This window comes from Pristis pectinata, chromosome 11 (genome assembly GCF_009764475.1).
Source record: "Pristis pectinata isolate sPriPec2 chromosome 11, sPriPec2.1.pri, whole genome shotgun sequence".
Classification (NCBI taxonomy): domain Eukaryota; kingdom Metazoa; phylum Chordata; class Chondrichthyes; order Rhinopristiformes; family Pristidae; genus Pristis; species Pristis pectinata.
In genome coordinates, this window is record NC_067415.1 from 60,413,997 (window position 1) to 60,434,155 (window position 20,159).

Consider the following 20,159-nt stretch of genomic DNA (forward strand, 5'->3'; position numbering starts at 1 on the left):
TGCTGCCTGGTTTAGAAGACGTGCTATGAGGAGAGGTTGGACAAGCTGGGGCTATTTTCTCTAGAGCTGTGGAGGCTGAGGGGAGATTTGATAGAAATTCATAAAATTATGCAAGGCATAGATAGAATAGCAACCAGTATCTTTTTTCCCAGAATTGAAATGTCTAGTACAGAAGGGCATGTATTTAAACTGAGGGGGGGAAAGTGAAAAGGAGATGTGCGAGGCAAGTTTTTTACACAGGGGCCTGGTATGTACTGCCATGGGTGATGGTAGAGGCAGATAGCATAAGAGTGTTTAAGAGACTCTTAGACATCACATGAATCTGCAGAGAAGGGAGAGATGTGGGCAATGTGTGGGGGAGAAGGATTAGATTAATTAGGAATCATTGGGTTAAATAGTTCAACACAATATTGTGGCCTGTCCTGCATTGTATTGTTCTATGTAATTCACTATTGGAGTAATGAACTGCAGTGCACCAAGAGGGTGTACTTTAAAAACAATGATAACTAAGCTAAGTCACTTCACCTACGTGATTAAAGGGGAATGATACAAATGTTTGAAATATATATTAATAGTATTTGTCTAGTTTAATCTATTTTCCTCTCAGAAACATATTTGCCTTTTGCAAATTACTGCAATTAATAAAAGTAAATTTACTACTTTGCAATTTTGTCTGTTTTGTCCACAGTGCAACAGCAATTTATTATGCTTCTTAGATAAGGCCTTAGCCTTCTTTCATACATACTCCAACCTTGTTCCTCTACATCTTATGTATTATACCCGGCAAAATTTTATACCCAGTCATTTTTTTAAACCAAGTCTCAATAATTACTACAATATTTGGTTAATTTCCCCATCATATTTCACACCTGTTGACAGAATGCACCTGATATCCATGATGGCTTGGAGAGCGTTCACCCCATTCTATGTGTCAGAAAAAGTCTACATCTGGGGACCCATGAATTGATGTTTCATCACCTCATGTTATCCTTGATTCCTCACCATTTGCTGTGATTCTCTTCTCCACTTGGAGTTTTTTTGCATCTTGAAAGAAAGTTCTTTTATAGTGATTATTCATGTCCTTGCCACGGCTGTCTGTTTCATTGCACTGGTTGGGTTTTAACCTTTTTTTAAAGGGAAAAAACATGATAATGATTTTTTAAAGCAGAAGACGTCAATTTTGCAGTTTTTGGGATACCTAGCTTTGCATTGGGGCAAAACTTGACATTCACTTGATGTACCAGAAATGTGAAATCCATTTTTTAGGCAATGTCTTCTTTATTTTCTCCTGTCTTCTCTATTTTCTAGTTCAATTTATATTTAGGTTTCTATAGCATCTTGAGAAAGCCTTTAAGATTTTACAAGATTTACTACTTTATCACCTACTTATTGCACAGTTTCTGCTTGGGCCTTATTCTGAATGGTTCAGTTGGATCTCATTCCATTAGTAAAGCCACAGTATTCTGCTTGAGCTGATGTCATTGTCCCATGGAAAGAAGTTTGCCCTTTCCAACCCAGTTAATACTCTTGTTCTATCTGTCTGTTTCTCATTTTGTACATAGGTTAAAGAATAAACCAAAGATAATCATGCTAGAGGATTTCATTCTTAATATAAATCCTAACACTAGATTGCTCAACAAGACTTTCCCCATTCCTAATATTTTCTTATTTTCTCATGGTATATGGACATTATTTATCGTGGTGATAAGATGTTGAAGAAGCCAAATGACATATAGGTTAATGATGATGTTAGAGAGAGAAAACAAATATCTGATAAGGCCATCGTTTATTCTTCATCCCCAAATGCCTTTGAGAAGACATTGATGGACTGCATTCTTGGACTGTTGCAATTCCTATGGTGAAGATACTCCCACCATGGTTATAGAGTCATAGGGCCTTTGGCCACACCTATGTTGACCTTTTTGCCCATCTACACTAATCTGATTTGCCTGCAACAGGCCTGTATCCTCCTTTGCCTTCCTTATCTAAGTGTCTGTCCAAATGCTCCTTAAACATAGTAATTGTATCTGATTCCACCACCTACTCTGGCAACATGTCCCGATATCAGCCACTCTTTGTGTAAGTAAACTTACCTCTCAGATGCCCATAGAGAATTCCAACATTTTGACACAGGGACAATGATGATGTATTTCTATGTCAGGATGGTGTGTGACTTGGATGGGAACGTGAAGATAACAGTGTCCCTGTGTGCTTTTATGCTTTATCCTTTTGTATGGTAGACACAGAGAAATTTGTGAGGTTTTATCAAAAAAGATCTTTTATACGCACCTGGAATATTGTACGTGGTTCTGGTCACCTAGCTATAGGAAAGATGTTATTTAGCTGGAGAGGGTGCAGAAAAGATTCACAAGGATGTTGCCAGGACTGAACAGCTTTAGTAATAAGGTGAAACTCAATAGGCTAAGGCTGTTTTCCCTAGAACGTAGGAGGCTGAGGAGGCTGACCTTATATGAGGTACATGAGGAATGTTCAATGTCCTTTTCCCAGCTTAGGGGAATCAAAAATGAGACAGCATAGGTTCAAGGTGAAAGGAATAAGATTTAAAGGAAACTTGAGGGGCAAGATTTTCACACAGAGAGTGGAAAGGATCTGGAACAAGATGCCGGAGGAAGGGATAGACGCAGGTACAATTACAATGTTTAAAAGACATTTAGACGGATACATGAATAGAGACGGTTTAGAGGGATATGGGCCAAACACAGGCAAATGGGATTAGTTCAGATAGGCACTTTGGTCAGCATGGATGAGTTGGGCTGAAGGGCCTATTTCTGTGCTGTATAACTCTATGACTGACAAAAATCTGCAGATGCTGGCAATCTGAAATAATATCAAAAAATGCTAGCAGGTAAAATTCAACAGGTCTGACAAGATCTGTGGAAAGACAAGGAGAGTTAATGTTTCAGGTTGAAGACCCTTTGTCAGAAATAGGAAAGGTAGAAAACAAATTATTTTTAATTTGCATAAAGGGTGGGGGAAGGGGGTGGATAATATAGAGGGAGTATCTCCAATAGGATGAGGCTAGGGTTGTCATGGTGATAAGCTGTTGTTGCAACCATCCAGCTGATAAGTTAATGAAGGAAGTTAGAGAGACAGATTGCAAACAAAGGAACATGTAACAGCTATGAATTGCACATCAGAGTTGTAGAAAATGCCCAACAGTCTTAGCAATATCTGTGGAAGGAGAAAAACAGGAACATAGGGACTTACTTCACTCTCCACAGGACTCCACCACCAGTCACACCTTCCCCTCCTCACCTTTCTTAACATTCAAAAAGGACTGTTGATCCACTCCCTGATCCCTGATCCACTCTTCAATCTCTACCAACGACTGCCCTTTTCAGAGCACTTTCCCATTCAACCACAGCAGATGCAACACTTGTCCTTTGACCTTTCAGGTGAAGCATCAATTTACTTGCACTTCCTCCAATCTACTGTACTATATTCACTGCTCATGATGTGCTTGCCTCTACATTGATCAAACCAAATGCAATTAGGTAATCATTTTAAGAACGTGTCTGTTCAGCCTGAGAGATCTACCCTGAGCTTTCAGTTACCTGTTAGTTTAATTCTCTATTCTGCTGTCACTCTGACCTACAGTATCCATCTGTGGTCTCTTGTGCTGTTCTAACAAGGTCCAATGTAAGTTTGAGGCATAGCAACTACTCTTCCATCTAGACGTGTTGCAGCCTTCTGGACAATATCAAGTTCACCAAATTCAGGTAGCTCTTTTTCTCTGCTTGTATCAGAATTGGCTATCCCTAATGTAGTTTATTCATCCATAATACCAGTTTTTCTCTATCCACTGGCACTACCTTATCTGCAAGGCATTTCCTATAACTTGGACTTACATTTCACAGCTTTTCCATGTTCCTTTCTTTGTTCTCTATCTCTCTTATTCACCTGTCTAGCAGATAGCTTTATCAACTGTTTATCACTTCAGTAGCTCTCGCCTCACCCTATCAGGAATATTCACTTTGTCCTATCCATCTCTCCTCCTGCTTTTCTGCAAAATAAAACTAATCTGTTTTCTCTCTTTCCCAATCCTGGCAAAGGGTATTTAACTTGAAACATTAAATTTGTTTCTTTTTTCAAGGGATGAGGCCAGATCTGTTGAGTGTTTCCAGTGTTTCTATATCTTCGATAATCGATCAATTACTCTGAGTATTCTTTCATTTAATTCATTTTTATTCTTTAAGGTTAACAGTGTAATAAAACTTAAAATTCAGATCACTACTCACCAACTGCTTGTTGTAGATATGGATTCAAGAGTTATTCTTGGATGAATTACATGAAAGAAAATGAAGCATCAATCACTGAGATGAAATTTTGAAAACCTGTCAATGCTGAGCTTATGGAAAACATTGGCAATAACTTTGAAATTTAATTAACTAAATACTTCCATCCAGCAATGTTTACAGACATGTTGTGGTTTCCCATCACCTGAGAATGTAAGTCTGAAGCAATTATATGTAAAATGATGTTTTCTTCAAGGTATATCTGATGTTAGTCAATTTAGTTCTTTTAGGATCCATTCCTCTGTGTAATCATGTGTCCCTGTGCTAATTTTATATAAGTCTGTCGTTACCTATTTCATTTTCATACTAATTGTTATTTAATTTTACCACTCTTTCCAGCTGCATATAGCATGTGCTAGTGGCTATGCGGATGTCTCCACTGTACTTCTGGAGAACAGAGCTGACCCTGATATCTATGATAACTGCTTCTGGACACCGCTTCACCTAGCTGCAAAATATGGACAGGTAGATAGCTGTCTAAATCCTGTACATTTCACTCTCACCAGCAAGGTCAACAATGATTGGAGCTTTTTTATGTGCAAAAATGTCAGATGCTTTATAGTTTTCAGAAAAGGATAAAAGTATATGGTCGCTGATCGAATGTAAAATAATTTTCTGTTTTGAGAACGTCTTGTTACTGTACAACAGGCTGCCTGAGTTTTTGGGCCTGGAGGATCATTTTCAGATCGGCCAGGACAGAATTGTTACTGGCATCCCTCAGTGCATTTGGACGAGCAGAGAAGATTAGGGATGTTCAGTGATGTCAGATGACACACAATGATCATGTGATGGCACTTGTGCTAAATGTCATGTAAGGCTGAATCAGGGTTGAAACCTGTACAATGTAATTATAGAACTCAATTCTATCCGGATATTGTCAGAAAGCCTGAGACATCCATCTTCCTCCATGTTCTTAAAGATTCCATCATCACTGATTGTGCTTTCAGGGTTCCCTGAATCCTATCTCTTGTTGCCAATGTCTTCAGCATCAAATCCCCAATTATCCTACCTGACTCTACATTCCAATATTTGCTCAGCACTCCACCAGCATCTGCCTGGTATCATCTCCATGATCATCTGCTAACCATTTCTCTGCACTCCTTCCTTTGACCACCTGCATAACCCATTCCCCTGGGGGTAGACCATTGGGACCTCCACTTTAACAAGAAAAAGCAAGAATTGATGTTGCATAAAGTTGGCCAATGAATGTCCCTCCTGTAGAGCAAAGTTTTTTTTGTGGAGCAAGCACATTGAAAATGCAAGCTATATTGCTGTAACCTTTAACAAATCCATTTCTACTTTAAATCATGAATAAATGTAATTTATCCCACTCCATTATTCTATGTCAAAATCCTACAAATTATAAACTTGCTGCCATTGCAACTCACCTTCCCATACTGTATCTGCCATCAACAAGGTAACAAAGCATGGATAAGGATTTCACCACCAGATGAGCTAATGCAGGGCAGAATTATATTTCCAGATGATACCATGGAAAATTGAATGAGGTTTAAAGATGACATGTGAATGGTATGGAAGCAGGAAAAGGAACCACTGCAGTTGATTTTCTGGCCACAAATGGATTTCTTAAGAATAATAATACTATAGTGTTGGAGGAGGATGGTATGATCATATCAGAGGTTGCAGATGGGTTGAGAAGAATAAGAAGGAGTATCCTTGTGACAGCCACTTGCAACTTTGATTAGAGCTATTTCAGTTCAGTGGCAGGAGTTGAAACATAATTGTGTGGATTCAGGTAAGAAATACTAGCAATGTGGATAGTGGAGGACAAGAATTTTACATGATGAAAGATGGAATGAAATGGGAAAGAAGAGTACCAGAGACAGGCCAAGGTGATTTCAGTGACCTGGATGGCTCAAATGATGAAGAGAGGAGCCAGATTGGGAGGCCTCCATAACTGGGATTGTGTCCCTCAGCCAGGGTGATATAAAGGCCACGTTATTGTGCAATTGTTCATCATAAGGTTTACAACTAAACTGACTCTCTGGAAGAATGATAGCTGATTTATTGCATTGTTTACAAGGAGCACAAGTAGACCCACCAGGCTCTCAAGCCCATTTTGCTTGACTGAATCAATTACCACTTTCCCATACTCTTCCCATACCTCTTGAATCTCTTGGAGTTCAAATGTCTGTCCATCTCTGCCTTGAATGTATTCAATGATTCAATGTTTTCCAAGCTCTGGTGTGAAGAACTCCAAAGAATCAAGACCCTCTGAAAGAAGAAGTTCTTCCTCATCTCCATCTAGGAACAGGCGATGCCTTAATCCAAAACTCTCTCCTAATCCTACATACCCCTGCTAGGGAAGCATCCTCTCAGTATCCACCTTATCAATCTCCTTCAGAATCTTATACATTGCAAAAAGAACACCTCTTTTTTCTCAAATCCAATGAACGTGAGTTCAACCTCTCTTCATATATTAACCCTTTAATTGCAGGAATCAATCTAGTGAATCTTCTCTGCACTGCTTCCAATGCAAGTATATCCTTCCCTAAAAATGGAGACTGAAACGGCACACAGTGTTCTAGGTGTGGTTTCACCAGACCCTTGCAATACCAATACCTCACCAATACCTATTGCAATAAAGGCCTATATTCCTTTAGTCTTCCTAATTACTTGCTGTATCTGCATGCTAATATTATGTCTTTCATTAATAATGGCACCTAGATCTTTTGTGTAGAAACATTTTATAATCTCGATCTACTGAAGTAATAATTTGCTTTTTCATTCTTGAATAACCTCCCATTTACAACATTACATTCCATCTGTCAATTTCTTGCCCACTCACTTAACATATTTATGTCTCTTTGGAGGTGCTTTGTGTATTCATTACAACGGATAAACTCACCAATCTTTGTATCATTAGCAAATTTGTCTACCATACACTCAACCACATTATCAAAGTTATTAATATGCATTGTAGACAGCTGAGGTCACAACACTGATCCCTGTGGTATCCCACCACTTACTGACTCCATATTAGATCCAGGAATGCCATATTAAATCTAGTATTAGGTCAGGTGACAGATCTCTTAGTGGTTGAGCATTTGGGGGATAGTGACCACCGCTCCCTAACCTTTAGTATTGTAATGAGCAAAGAGGACAGCAAGATATTTAATTCGGGATGGGCAAATTATGAAGCTAAGGCTAGAACTTGCGAGTGTAAATTTGGATGACATTTTTGAAGGGAAATGTACTATGGAGATGTGGTTGTTGTTCAGGGATCTCTTGCAGGATGTCAGAGATAAATTTGTCCCGGTGAGGCAGAGATAGAATGGCAAGGTGAAGGAACCATGGGTAACAAGAGAGGTGGAACACCTAGTTAGGAGGAAGAAGGCAGCATACATAAGGTGTAGGCAGCAAGGATCAGATAGGTCTCTTGAGGAATATAGGGTAGCAAGGAAGGAACTTAAGAAGGGGTTGAGGAGATCAAGAAGGGAACATGAAAAGGCCTTGGCAAGTAGGATTAAGGAAAACCCCAAGGATTTTTCACATGTGAAGAGCAGAAGGATGCCGAGAGTAAAGGTAAGACCGATTAGAGACAGTGGGAAGATGTGCCTGGAAGCTGTGGAAGTGGGTGAGGTCCTCAATGAATACTTCTCTTCAGTATTCACCAAGGATAGGGGCATTGATGACGCTGAGGACAGTGTTGGTAAGGTTAATGTTCTAGAGCACGTGGATATCAAGAAAGAGGATGTGTTGGAGCTGTTAGAGAATATTAGGACAGATAAGTCCCCTGGGCCTGACGGAATATTCTCCAGGCTGCTCCGTGAGGTGAGGGAGAAGATTGCTGAACCTAGCATCTTTGAATCCTTGTTGTCCACAGGAATGGTACCGGAGGATTGGAGGGTGGCAAATGTTGTCACCTTATTCAAAAAAGGTAGTAGGGATAGTCCAGGGAATTATAGACCAGTGATCCTTATGTCTGTGGTGGGCAAGCTGTTGGAAAGGGTTCTTAGAGACAGGATCTATGGGCATTTAGAGAATCATGGTCTGATCAGGGATAGCCAGCATGGCTTTGTGAAGGGCAGATCATGTCTCACAAGCCTGAGGAGGTGACCAGGCAGATTGATGAGGGTAGTGCAGTGAATGTGGTTGACATGGATTTTAGTAAGGCATTTGACAGGATTCCACATGGTAGGCTTCTTCAGAAGGTCAGTGGGCATGGGATCCAGGGAAGCTTGGCTGTGTGGATTCAGAATTGGCTTGCCTGTAGAAAGAAGAGGGTTGTGGTGGAGGGAGTGCATTCAGATTGGAGGGCTGTAACTAGCAGAGTCCCACAGGGATCGGTTCTGGGATCTCTGCTTTTCATGATTTTCATTAATGACTTGGATGAGGGGGTAGAAGGGTCGGTTGGAAAGTTTGCAGATGACACAAAGGTTGGTGGTGTTGTGGATAGTGTGGAGGATTGTCGAAGATTGCAGAGGGACATTGATAGGATGCAGAGCTGGGCTGAGAAGTGGCAGATGGAGTTCAATCCGGAGAAGTGTGAGGTGGTACACTTTGGAAGGACAAACTCCAAGGCAGAGTACAAAGTTAATGGCAGGACTCTGGGTAGTGTGGAGGAGCAGAGGGATCTTGGGGTTCATATCCACAGATCACTGAAAGTTTCCTCACAGGTGGACAGGATAGTTAAGAAAGCTTATGGGATGTTAGCATTCATAAGTCATGGCATCGAGTTTAAGAGCCGCGAGGTAATGATGCAGCTTTACAAAACTCTGGTTAGACCACACGTGTGTTCACTTCTAGTCGTCTCGTTGTAGGAAGGATGTGGAAGCGTTGGAAAGGGTGCAGAGGAAATTTACCAGGATGCTGCCTGGTTTAGAGAGTATGGATTATGAGGAGAGACTAAGGGAGCTAGGACTTTACTCTTTGGAGAGAAGGAGGTTGAGGGGAGACATGATAGGGGTATACAAAATATTAAGAGGAATAGATAGAGTGGACAGCCAATGCCTCTTTCCCAGGGCACCAATGCTCAATACAAGAGGGCATGGCTTTAAGGTAATGGGTGGGAAGTTCAAGGGAGATATCAAAGGGAGGTTTTTTACCCAGAGAGTGGTTGGGGCATGGAATGCTTTGCCTGGGTTGGTGGTGGAGGCAGGTACATTGGTCAAATTCAAGAGATTGCTAGGTAGGCATATGGAAGGATTTAAAATAGAGGGATATGTGGGAGGAAGGGGTTAGATAGTCTTAGGCGAGGTTTAAAGGTTGGCACAACATTGTGGGCCGAAGGGCCTGTATTGAGCTGTACTGTTCTATGATTCTATGATGATAATTGAAAATGAACAATTTATCCTAACTCTCTGCTTTCTGACAGTTAGCCAATGTCAATGTAATTCCCCTAAACCCGTGCTCTCTTATTTTGTGCGGTAACCTTTTACATGACATGTTATTAAATGTCTTCTGAAAATCCAAATACTCTGCACCTATAAGTTGGATATGTTGGCAAGGATAGCATTTGCATTCATCTTGAGTCAGAAAAGCTAAGTGGATAATTCATCTCAACCTCTTTCTAGGAAGACCTCCATTATATTGGTTGTTGAAGGGTCGTATTTTGAGTGGAGGTCGGTGACCAGTGGTGTAACTCAGGGGTCTGTACTGGGACCCTTACTCTTTGTGATTTTTATAAACAACCTGGATGAGGAAGTGGAGGGATGGGTTAGTAAGTTTGTGGATGACACGAAGGTTGGGAGTGTTGTGGATAGTTTGGAGGGTTCTCAGAGGTTACAGAGGGACATAGATAGGATGCAAAGTTGGGCTGAGAAGTGGCAGATGCAGTTCAACCCAGATAAGTGTGAAGTGGTTCATTTTGGGAGGTCAAATATGGTGGTGAAATATAGTATTAGTCGTAGGACTCTTGGCAGTGTGGAGGATCAGATGGATCTTGGGGTCCGAGTCCACAGGACGCTCAAAGCGGCTGCGCAGGTTGACTCTGTGGTTAAGAAGGCATATGGTGTATTGTCCTTCATCAATTGGGGAATTGAATTTAGGAGCCGAGAGGTATTGTTGCAGCTATATAGGTCCCTGTTCAGACCGCACTTGAAGTATTGTGCTCAGTTCTGGTGACCTCACTACAGGAAAGATGTGGAAGCCATAGAGAAGGTACAGAGGAGATTTACAAGGATGCTGTCTGGAATGCGGAGCATGCCTTATGAAAGCAGGCTGAGGGAACTCGGCTTTTTCTTCTTGGAGAGACGGAGGATGAGGCGGACCTGATAGAGGTGTATAAGATGATGAGAGGTATTGATTGGGTAGCTAGTCAGAGGCTTTTCCCCAGGGCTGAAATGGTGGCCACAAGAGGACATAGGTTTAAGGTGCTGGGAGTAGATATAGAGGAGATGTCAGGGGTAAGTTTTTTAGTCAGAGAGTGGTGAGTGCGTGGAATGGGCTGCCGGAAATGGTGGTGGAGGCTGATACGATAGGGTCTTTCAAGAGACTGTTAGATAGGTACATGGAACTGAATAAAATAGAGGTCTATGAGTAAGCCTAGTAATTCCTAGGGTAGGGACATGTTTGGTACAGCTTTGTGGGCCGAAGAGCCTGAATTGTGCTGTAGTTTTTCTATGTTTCTATGTAAGGAAGCTATCCAGATAATTTGATTCGCTGCACATGATAGCAGAAAGTGGATGAGAGCATTGCATAAAACAAAGTCCATGGGACCAAACAACATCCCAGCTTTTGTGTAGATGACCTGTACTCCAGAATTAGCCATGGCTGTGGCCAAGTTGCTCGTGCAGTGCTCACATTGGCTAATCAGCAAGGAGGAATATTGACCAATATGTCCTGCTGTTAAAAGCAGGAAAAATCCAATTCAGATAATTACCACCCAATCTGTCTATCTTCAATTATCAGTGAAGGGATGGAAAGTGTCATCACCAGTGGTAGCAAGCTGCACTTTCTCTTTAATAACCTGCTCACTCATGTTCGGTTTGGATTTCTGCTGGATCACCCCGGAACAGGGTACCCTAGACATCTCCCCATCGGTTCCTTTGAGCCGTTGGGCACGGCTGTGGTTTAAAGAGTCAACTTGGACAAAAGAGCTGAACTCCAAAGCTGAGCAGAGAGTGACTACCACCATTTGATGATGTATGTCATCAAGGGAGTCACGATAAAACTGAAGCCAATAGGTGTCAAGGGGGAAACACACCATGGTTGGAGTCAAACTTGGCACATGGAAAGATGGTAAGTCAATCTCCGCCCAGGATATCATTGTCGGAGTCTTTTTTAAATGTTTTAAAATTTTATTTACAACGTGGTAACAGGCCCTTCCGGCCCAATGAGTCCGTGCCGCGCACTTTAAATCCAAATTAACCTACCCGTACGTCTTTGCAATGTGGGAGGAAACCAGAGCACCCGGAGGAAACCCACACAGACACGGAAGAACGTACAAACTCCTTACAGACAGCGATGGGAATCGAACCCCGATCGCTGGCGCTGTAATAGCGTCACGCTAACCGCTACGCTACCATATCTGGGCGGTTGCCTTATCCCAAACAGGTGCTTCATAGGTGATCTTCCTTCTATGATAAGGTCAGAATTATAGGTACTGTATTTGCTGATCGTTACATGATACTTCATTCTATTCACAAATATTCAGAAAATAAGGCACCCCACATATGCAGACAGCAAGATAAACAGAATGTTCAGGAATGAGCTGATAAGTGACAAGTAACATCTGTGTCAATCCATGTGATAGGCAATGACCATCTCCAGCAAGAGACAATCTAAACACTCACCCTTGACATTGAACCCTGACGACCACCACAGTGAATCAGCTATCTGACCATTCAGGACATAGAACAGTACAGCACAGGAACAGTGGCTTCAGCTCACAATGCTGCGCTGTACTAATTAAGATAATGACACCTAATCCCTCCGCCTGCATGTGGTCCATATCCCTCCATTCCCTGCACATTCATGTGCCCATCTAAGAGCCTCTTAAATGCTCCTGTCATACCTGCTTCCAACACCACCCCAGGCAGCACATTCCATACACCCACCACTGTAAAAAATTTGCTCTGCACCTCTCCTTTGAACTTACCCCCATCACCTTAAATGACCCTGGGAAAAAGATACTGACCGTGTACTCTATCTATGCCTCTCATAATTCTATCAGGTCTACTCTGAGCCTCCACGGCTCCAGAGAGAAATAACCCTAGTTTATCCAACTTCTCCTCATAGCACATGCCTTCTAATCCAGAGAGTAACCTGGTAAACCTCTTCCACACCTCTGCATAGCCTCCACATCCTTCTTAATGTTGTAACCAGAATTGAATGCAATATTCCAGAAGTGGAGTATTTTAAAGCTGCACCATAACTTCCTCACTCTTGAACTCAGTGCCATGACTAATAAAGGCAAGCATGCCATACACCATCTTTAACACCAGATCAATTTGTGCAGCTACTTTCAGAGGGCTATGGACTTGGACCCCAAGATCCCCCTGTACACCAATGCTGTTAAGGGTCCTGCCGTTAACAGTGTACTCTCCCTTTATATTTGATCTCCCAAAATGCAGCACCTCACACTTGCCATGACTAAACTCCATCTGCTATTACCCCGCTCATATCTGCAATTAGCAACAGAGGTCCCAGTACAAATCCCTGAAAACACCACTAGTCACAGACCTCCAGCCAGAATAAGTCCCATCAACCACTACCCTCTGTCTTCTATGGGAAAGCCAATTCTGAATCCAAACGGCTAAGTCACCATGAAACCCATACATCTCAATCTCCTGGATGAGCCTACCATGAGGGACCTTGTTGAATGCCTTACTGAAATCCATGGAGACAACATTCACTGCTCTACCTCCACTGATCACCTTTGTCACCTCCTTGAAAAACTCAATCAAATTAGTCAGACATGATCTGCCTCACTCAAAGCCATGCTGACTGTCTCTAATTAGGCCATTGTTTTCCAAATGCTCATTAATCCTATTCCTAAAAATCTTCTCTGATAGCTTCCCTATCACTGAAGTGAGATTTAGCAGTCTATAATTTCCAGGATTATCTCCATTTCCCTTCTTGAATAATGGAACAACATTAGCTACCCACCAGTCCTTCAGGACCTCTCCTGTGGCTAGAGAGGACACAAAGATCTTGGTCAAGGCCCCAGCAATTTCGAATGATTGGTATCTGGCTCACCAGGTGCTAATTCCTGCACTCCCTTTAACACAGTTGCCCTGGTTCCAGCACTTCATTTAATATACCTGGGCCCCGATCCTGCAAGCACATTCACACAATGGGGCCTCAGTTCCTGCTCTTCATTTCACACAGCATTGACTCAGTTCCCACGCTCCCTCTCTCATACCAGGACCCCAATTCACTGGTTCTCGCTTTGCCTTTCACACACTGGGACCCCGATTCCTGGTCTTCCTTTAAGTTTATCAGGTCCCAAACACTCTTGAAACTGACCAGAACACCAGTTCTTGTGCTCCCTTTAACCTCACCTGGTCCTGCTTCCTACACTCGCCAGAACTCAGTTGGTTTTCTTTCCTGCACTCCCTTTAAATTTACCAATTCACTGGAAAACATTCTTCTGTGCAACATCTAAAGGAAATGAATTCAAAATGTGTTGAAATTTTAATGGGAATAATATCCAGTAGTCCAGAGAATTCTGCTAGCCCGGCACCACCAAAATTCAGAGTGTGCTGGATTAATGGAGTGTTACTGCACATGTCTACAATATATACTGCAGTCACCCACCTTGGCTCCTCCACACCTAAACAACTTGTGACCTCTATTACCAAGGACAAATATAACATGTGCGTGGAAACTCTACCTACATGCTCCCCTCCAAGTTACACATCATGCTGATTTAAATTATGTTCCTTCATTATCACTGAGTCTAAATCCTGAAGCTTATTGCTCATCAACATGTTCACCAGAAGGACTTTGATAGCAGCACTCCCATCCCCTAAGTGAATTTAGTAAAAAGAATAGGATTGGTTTGTAGTTCATAAGGAGGCAGCAAAAAGTGCCTTGCTTGGGGAAGCCAAGAGAACCTGTAACCTCCTGTAAGAAAGTGTTAGGTAAGGAAACCTAACTTTTTCTTACAGCAGGTTCCAGGTATCCAGGTTCCAGGTTCCAGGTAACCTTTAAGGTTGAGGAGTTCTGAAGGTAGGGATTTGGGAATGCAGGGTCGTCAAAAGTAGAAATGCCTCCTTTATGATGACTGAGCAGAAAGGAGGAATAACAAGAAAAGTAGTAAGTAAAAGGAAGAAATGAGCTGAAATAGAAATATTGGCTTTGTGTTGTTGTGGATTGTGCTGACATGTCAGCCTGAAAACTATGAGGTAAAAGTATGTGGAAAGGTGATCTTGGATCCTTCAGAAACAGGATACATGCTGCACTGTTATATAACCATACAGGAAGTGTGACCTAGTTTCCACATTGATGGCATTGTGCATATGCATACACCTTCTACTGTTGAGAACCTTGTCACCAGTAAAAGTTCTGTGTCAGATCCAGTTTATTCCAGTTTTCACTCAGTGAAATTGATCACCATTTTGCCCCATGGAAACAACCTGTCTTATTTGGAAACAAAAGCCCAAAATACTGGAAACACAGCAGCAGGAAGATTATTCCCTCATGGAAAGGTTGGCATGGAGATGAAGCTATAATTTAGTGGCTTGGGGGTCATCTTGAGCTTGTCCTCAAGGCACAGTTCCACATTGCCATCTTCCCCAGTTAATGGAAGCATGCTGTGTGTGTCTCTCAAACAAAGTCCACAGTCATGCATGACTGTTCACCCAAACCTGTGTTCTCTCTCTTGTGCTGCTTTTTTTTCCCATATCTGCCAATTTCCATGTCTCCTTATGACATAGAAGGAGGCCATTTTGGTCAGTCCAGTCTATGCCAGCTCACAGAACAATCTCATTCACCCTCTAATTTTCCCTTTAAACTATTCTCCATACATTCCCATCAATTTTGCCATGAATTCTGCCACTCACCCATAAACTCAGGTCAACTTACAATGGACAATTAACCTATAGCATATCGTGGACACGTCGGAGGAAAATTAAATACTTGAGGTGAACCTTCATGATCACATGCAGAACATGTAAATTCCACACAGATGGCACTGGAGGTCAGGATTGAACGCAGGTCACTGGATCGTCATGCCAACTTCTTCAAACTATTTAACTCAGCAAGTTAAGGTAAGGTTTACCTGTTATCTGTTAGAAAATTTTTAAGTAGGGAAAAACTAGGTGGGGGGGAGAAAAAAAAGAATTAGTTCAGATGGAGGGCATGGTGGGGTGCTGCAGCTGCTTGATGTGGGAGCTTGTGGACCTTGCTGTGGTCCACGATAGTCACATCTGCAGTAAGTGCTTGAGGCTGGAGGAACTTCGGCTCAAAATTAATGAGCTGGAGTTGCAGCTTCAAACACTGCAGAGCATCAGGGAGGGAGAGAGTTATGTAGATACTGTACATCAGGAGACAGTCACCCCCCTTAGAGCAGGTACTTCTGGAGTCCAGGAAGTAAATAGAAAGGTGACTGTCGGGGAGAGCAAAGGAAAAAGAAAATGAACAGGCAGATAGTGGAGAGGACACCGGAGGCTGTTCCCCTCAATAATAAGTTTTCCACTTTGGAAGCTGTTGGGGGGGATGACCTGCAGGGACCCAGCAGCAGTAGCCAGGTCTCTGGCACTGGGACTGGTCCTGCTGCTCAAAGGGAAGGGAGGAGAAGAGGAGGGCAGTAGTGATAGGGGACTCGATAGTCAGGGAAACAGTTAGGAGGTTCTGTGGCAGTGAGCATGAATCCCGGATGGCATGTTGCCTCCCAGGTGCCAGGGTCCGGGATGTCTCTGATCGGGTCCACAGGATTCTTGGGCAGGAGGGAGAACAGCCAGAAGTCGTGGTTCATGTTGGTACCTATGACATAGGTAGGAAGGGGGATGAAGTCCTGCAAAGTGAGTTTAGGGAGATAGGCAGAAGGCTGAATAACAGGACCTCAAGGGTAGCAATCTCGGGATTGCTGCCAGTGCCACGCGATAGTGAAGGTAGGAATAGGAGATGGCAAATAAATACATGGCTGAGAAGTTGGTGCAGGAGAGAGGGTTTTAGATTTTTGGATCATTGGGATCTCTTCTGGGGAAGGTGGGACCTGTACAGAGAGGACGGGTTACACCAGAACCTGAGGGGGTCCAATATCCTTGCAGCCAGGTTTGCTAGGGTGGTTCGGGAGGGTTTGAACTAGTTTGCGAGGGGGATGGGAACCGGAGGAGTAGGTCAGAGGAAGAAGGGGATGGGGAAAAGTCAGATCTAACAGATAGAGAGGCTTTGAGGAAGGAGAAGCAGAGTACGGGCTATAGAAGTAGTAAGGCAGATGGGCTAAAGTGCATTTACTTAAATGCAAGAAGCATCAGGAATAAGGGAGATGAACTGAGAGCTTGGATAAGTACATGGGACTACGATATTGTGGCTATCACAAAGACATGGCTGACATCAGGGCAGGAATGGATATTGGATATTCCTGGTTTTCAGTGTTTTAGAAGGAATAAGGAGGGGGTGAGAAGAGGAGGATGGGTGGCGATACTGGTCAGGGGCACTATTACAGCGGCAGAAAGGGTGGATAATGTAGAAGGATCCTCTCTAGAGTCAATATGGGTGGAAGTTAGGAACAAGAAAGGAGCAGTTAGTCTACTGGGAGTATTCTATAGGCCCCCTGGTAACAGTAGGGATACTGAGGAGCAGATTGGGAGGCAGATTTTGGAAAGATGCGAAAATAACAGGGTTATTATAGTGGGAGACTTCAACTTCCCAAATGTTGATTGGCACCTACTTAGTGCCAAAGGTTTAGACGGGGCGGAATTTGTTAAATGTGTACAGGACGGATTCCTGTCACAGTATGTTGACAGGCCGACTAGAGGGAATGCCATATTAGATCTAGTTTTAGGTAATGAACCGGGTCAGGTGACAGATCTATCGGTGGGTGAGCATTTGGGGGACAGCGACCATTGCTCCATAATCTTTAGAATTGTCATGGACAGGGATAGGAGCAAAGAGGACGGGAAGATATTTAATTGGGGAAAGGCGAATTATGGGGCTATAAGGCAAGAACTTGAGAGTGTAAATTAGGGTGACATTTTTGAGGGGAAATGTACTATAGAGATCTGGTCAATGTTCAGGGATCTCTTGCAGGATGTTATAGATAAATTTGTCCCAGTGAGGCAGAGAAGGAATGGCAGGGTGAAGGAACCATGGGTGATGAAAGAGGTGGAACAACTAGTTAGGAAGAAGGCAGCATACATAAGATGTAAGCAGCAAGGATCAGACAGGGCTCATGAGGAAGTAGCAAGGAGGGAACTTAAGAAGGGGCTGAGGAGAGCGAGAAGGGGACATGAAAAGGCTTTGGCGAGTAGGGTTAAGGAGAAGCCCAAGGCTTTTTACTCGTACGTGGATGGCTAGAGTAAAGGTGGGTCCGATTAAAGACAAAGGTGGGAAGATGTGCCTGGAAGCTGTGGAAGTGGGTGAGGTTCTCAATGAATACTTCTCCAGTATTCACCAAGGATAGGGGTCTTGATGTCGCTGAGGACAGAGTATGTAGATATCAAGAGAGAGGATGTGTTGGAGCTGTTCGGAAATATTAGGACAGGTAAGTCCCTGGGGCCTGACAGAATAGTCCCCAGGTTGTTTCGTGAGGTGAGGGAGGAGATTGCTGAACCGTTGGCTAGGATCTTTGAGTCCTCATGGGGATGGTACTGGAGGATTGGAGGGTGGCGGATGTTGTCTCCTTATTCAAAAAAGGTAGTAGGGATAGTCCAGGGAATTACAGACCAGTGAGCCTTACGTCTATGGTGGTCAAGCTGTTGGAAAGGATTCTTAGAGATAGGATCTATGAGCATTTAGAGAATCATGGATTGATTAGGGACAGCAAGCATGGATTTGTGAAGGGAAGTTCTTGCCTCACTAGCCTGATAGGGTTCTTTGAGGAGGTGACCAGGAAGATTGATGAGGGTAGTACAGTAGATGTGGTCTACATGGATTTTAGTAAGGCGTTTGACAAGGTTCCGCATGGTAGGCTTCTTCAGAAGGTCAGAGGCCAAGGGATCCAGGGAGGCTTGGCAGTGTGGATTCAGAATTGGCTTGCCTGTAGAAAGCAGAGGGTTGTAGTGGAGGGAGTGCATTCAGATTGGAGGGTTGTGACTACTGATGTCCCACAGGGATCGGTTCTGGGATCTCTGCTTTTCATGATTTTCATTAATGACTTGGATGAGGGGGTAGAAGGGTCGGGTGGCAAGTTTGCAGATGGCACGAAGATCAGTGGTGTTGTGGATAGTGTGGAGGATTAAAGAACTGAGTTTGGGAAAGCTTTTAAAGGAGGACAGAGAAGTGCTGATATAATGGAGAATGAGAAGTACTGAATACCTTGGAATGTTTTAAGTTGTAGATGAGGGAGGAAGAAAATAACAAAGTGAGAACATAGCAAAACTGTCACCAGAAATTTGCCACAAATTCTTGTCACTGAAGGGAAAAATATTTTGTCCTTGTGTCTGAAGAGAATAACAAATTACTTGTGCAATGTAAAATGCAATTTTAGTTATTTTGGGGGTTTGGGGCACATTTTGATCAATCCTGTTAAGATTCTGTAAAAGTTATGGATGGTAAGTCACTGAAGTGAATAAAATGACATTTGTGTTACGACACAAAGATCTCAAGAGTTGACAGAAAAGCAGATGGGCAGCACTTCATTTGGAAGGAGAATTTTAAAAGGTTTGTAAACCCTTGATTAAAGAACTGAGTTTGGGAAGGTTTTTAAAGGAGGGCAAAGAAGTGCTTGATATAGTAGAGAATGAAAAGTACTGAATACCTTGGAATGTTTTAAGTTGTAGATGAGGGAGGAAGAAAATAACATGAAGTGAGAACATAGTTTGGAGCCTTTAACAGATGCCAGCTCTGGTTCCAAACATGAATGTGACATTGAAATCTTTGAAGAAATACATTTTTAGTAAAATATGCTTTTATTTCATAGGATATCATGTCTTGTTAAAATTGTAATATATCCCTTGCAGCCAATATTCCATGAGTCATGAGCCAACACATATTTTATACCTATGGGCATCATAGATAAGGACAAAATTCAGTGTCCCTTGTTAACTGCCCTTGTGAAAGTGGTAACGACCCTGGCTCCAGCCGCCCCGAGACCCTGGCCCAGCTGCCTCTGGCTCTGACCCTGGCCCCGGCCCCAGCCTCCTCCAAGCCGAGACCTCTCATATTGGCACTGGGTCCTACTGCTCCTCTTCTTCCACCTCTTACTCCTCACCTATCCCTGGTCTCTCAAGCCTTCCCCTACCTCCTGACCCCCTTCACTCCTCTGAGCCCCCATCTTCCTCCCACCCCACTTTCCCCGACCCCTCTAACTCTCCTCTCTGATGTCAACTCCAAACCTCTACCTTCCCCTGACCCCAGCCCCAACCCCTGTGGTGCCTTCACCATCCCCTCTGACCTTCCCCTCTCTGAGGCTGAATGTTCTGTCCTCAGCAGGGTCCTTACCTTTGTCCCTCTGCACCGGCACTTCAGTGAGTTTAGTGCCTGCCATGATGCCGAGCTCTTCTTCCGTCGCCTCTGTCTCTGGGCCTACTTCTTCGGCAAGGATCCCCCACACCCCACTGATGACCCTTCTTCCTCCTTAAGCCCACCTCCTCCTCTTGGTCACCTCGTCCTGGCCTTCTGCTCGCTCTGAATCTCTTCATGTCTAACTGCTGACAGGACATTAACTTCACCACTCTTGTTACCTATTCCAACCTCACCCCCTCTCCACTCTTTCCGCACCAATCCTAATCTTACTATCAAACCTGCAGACAAGGGTGGTGCTGTTGTAGT

At 43.2% G+C, this 20,159-nt stretch overlaps 1 protein-coding gene across 1 annotated transcript in view; it reads left to right on the top strand.

The window, feature by feature from the left end:
• The window catches only part of myo16 (myosin XVI), a 438,207-nt gene that overhangs the window by 68,148 nt on the left and 349,900 nt on the right, over positions 1-20,159 (top strand). Inside the window, exon 6 of the mRNA XM_052025545.1 lies at positions 4,656-4,781. Within this exon, the coding sequence (XP_051881505.1) occupies positions 4,656-4,781 (126 nt within the window). The remainder of the gene's footprint in view (positions 1-4,655; positions 4,782-20,159) is intronic.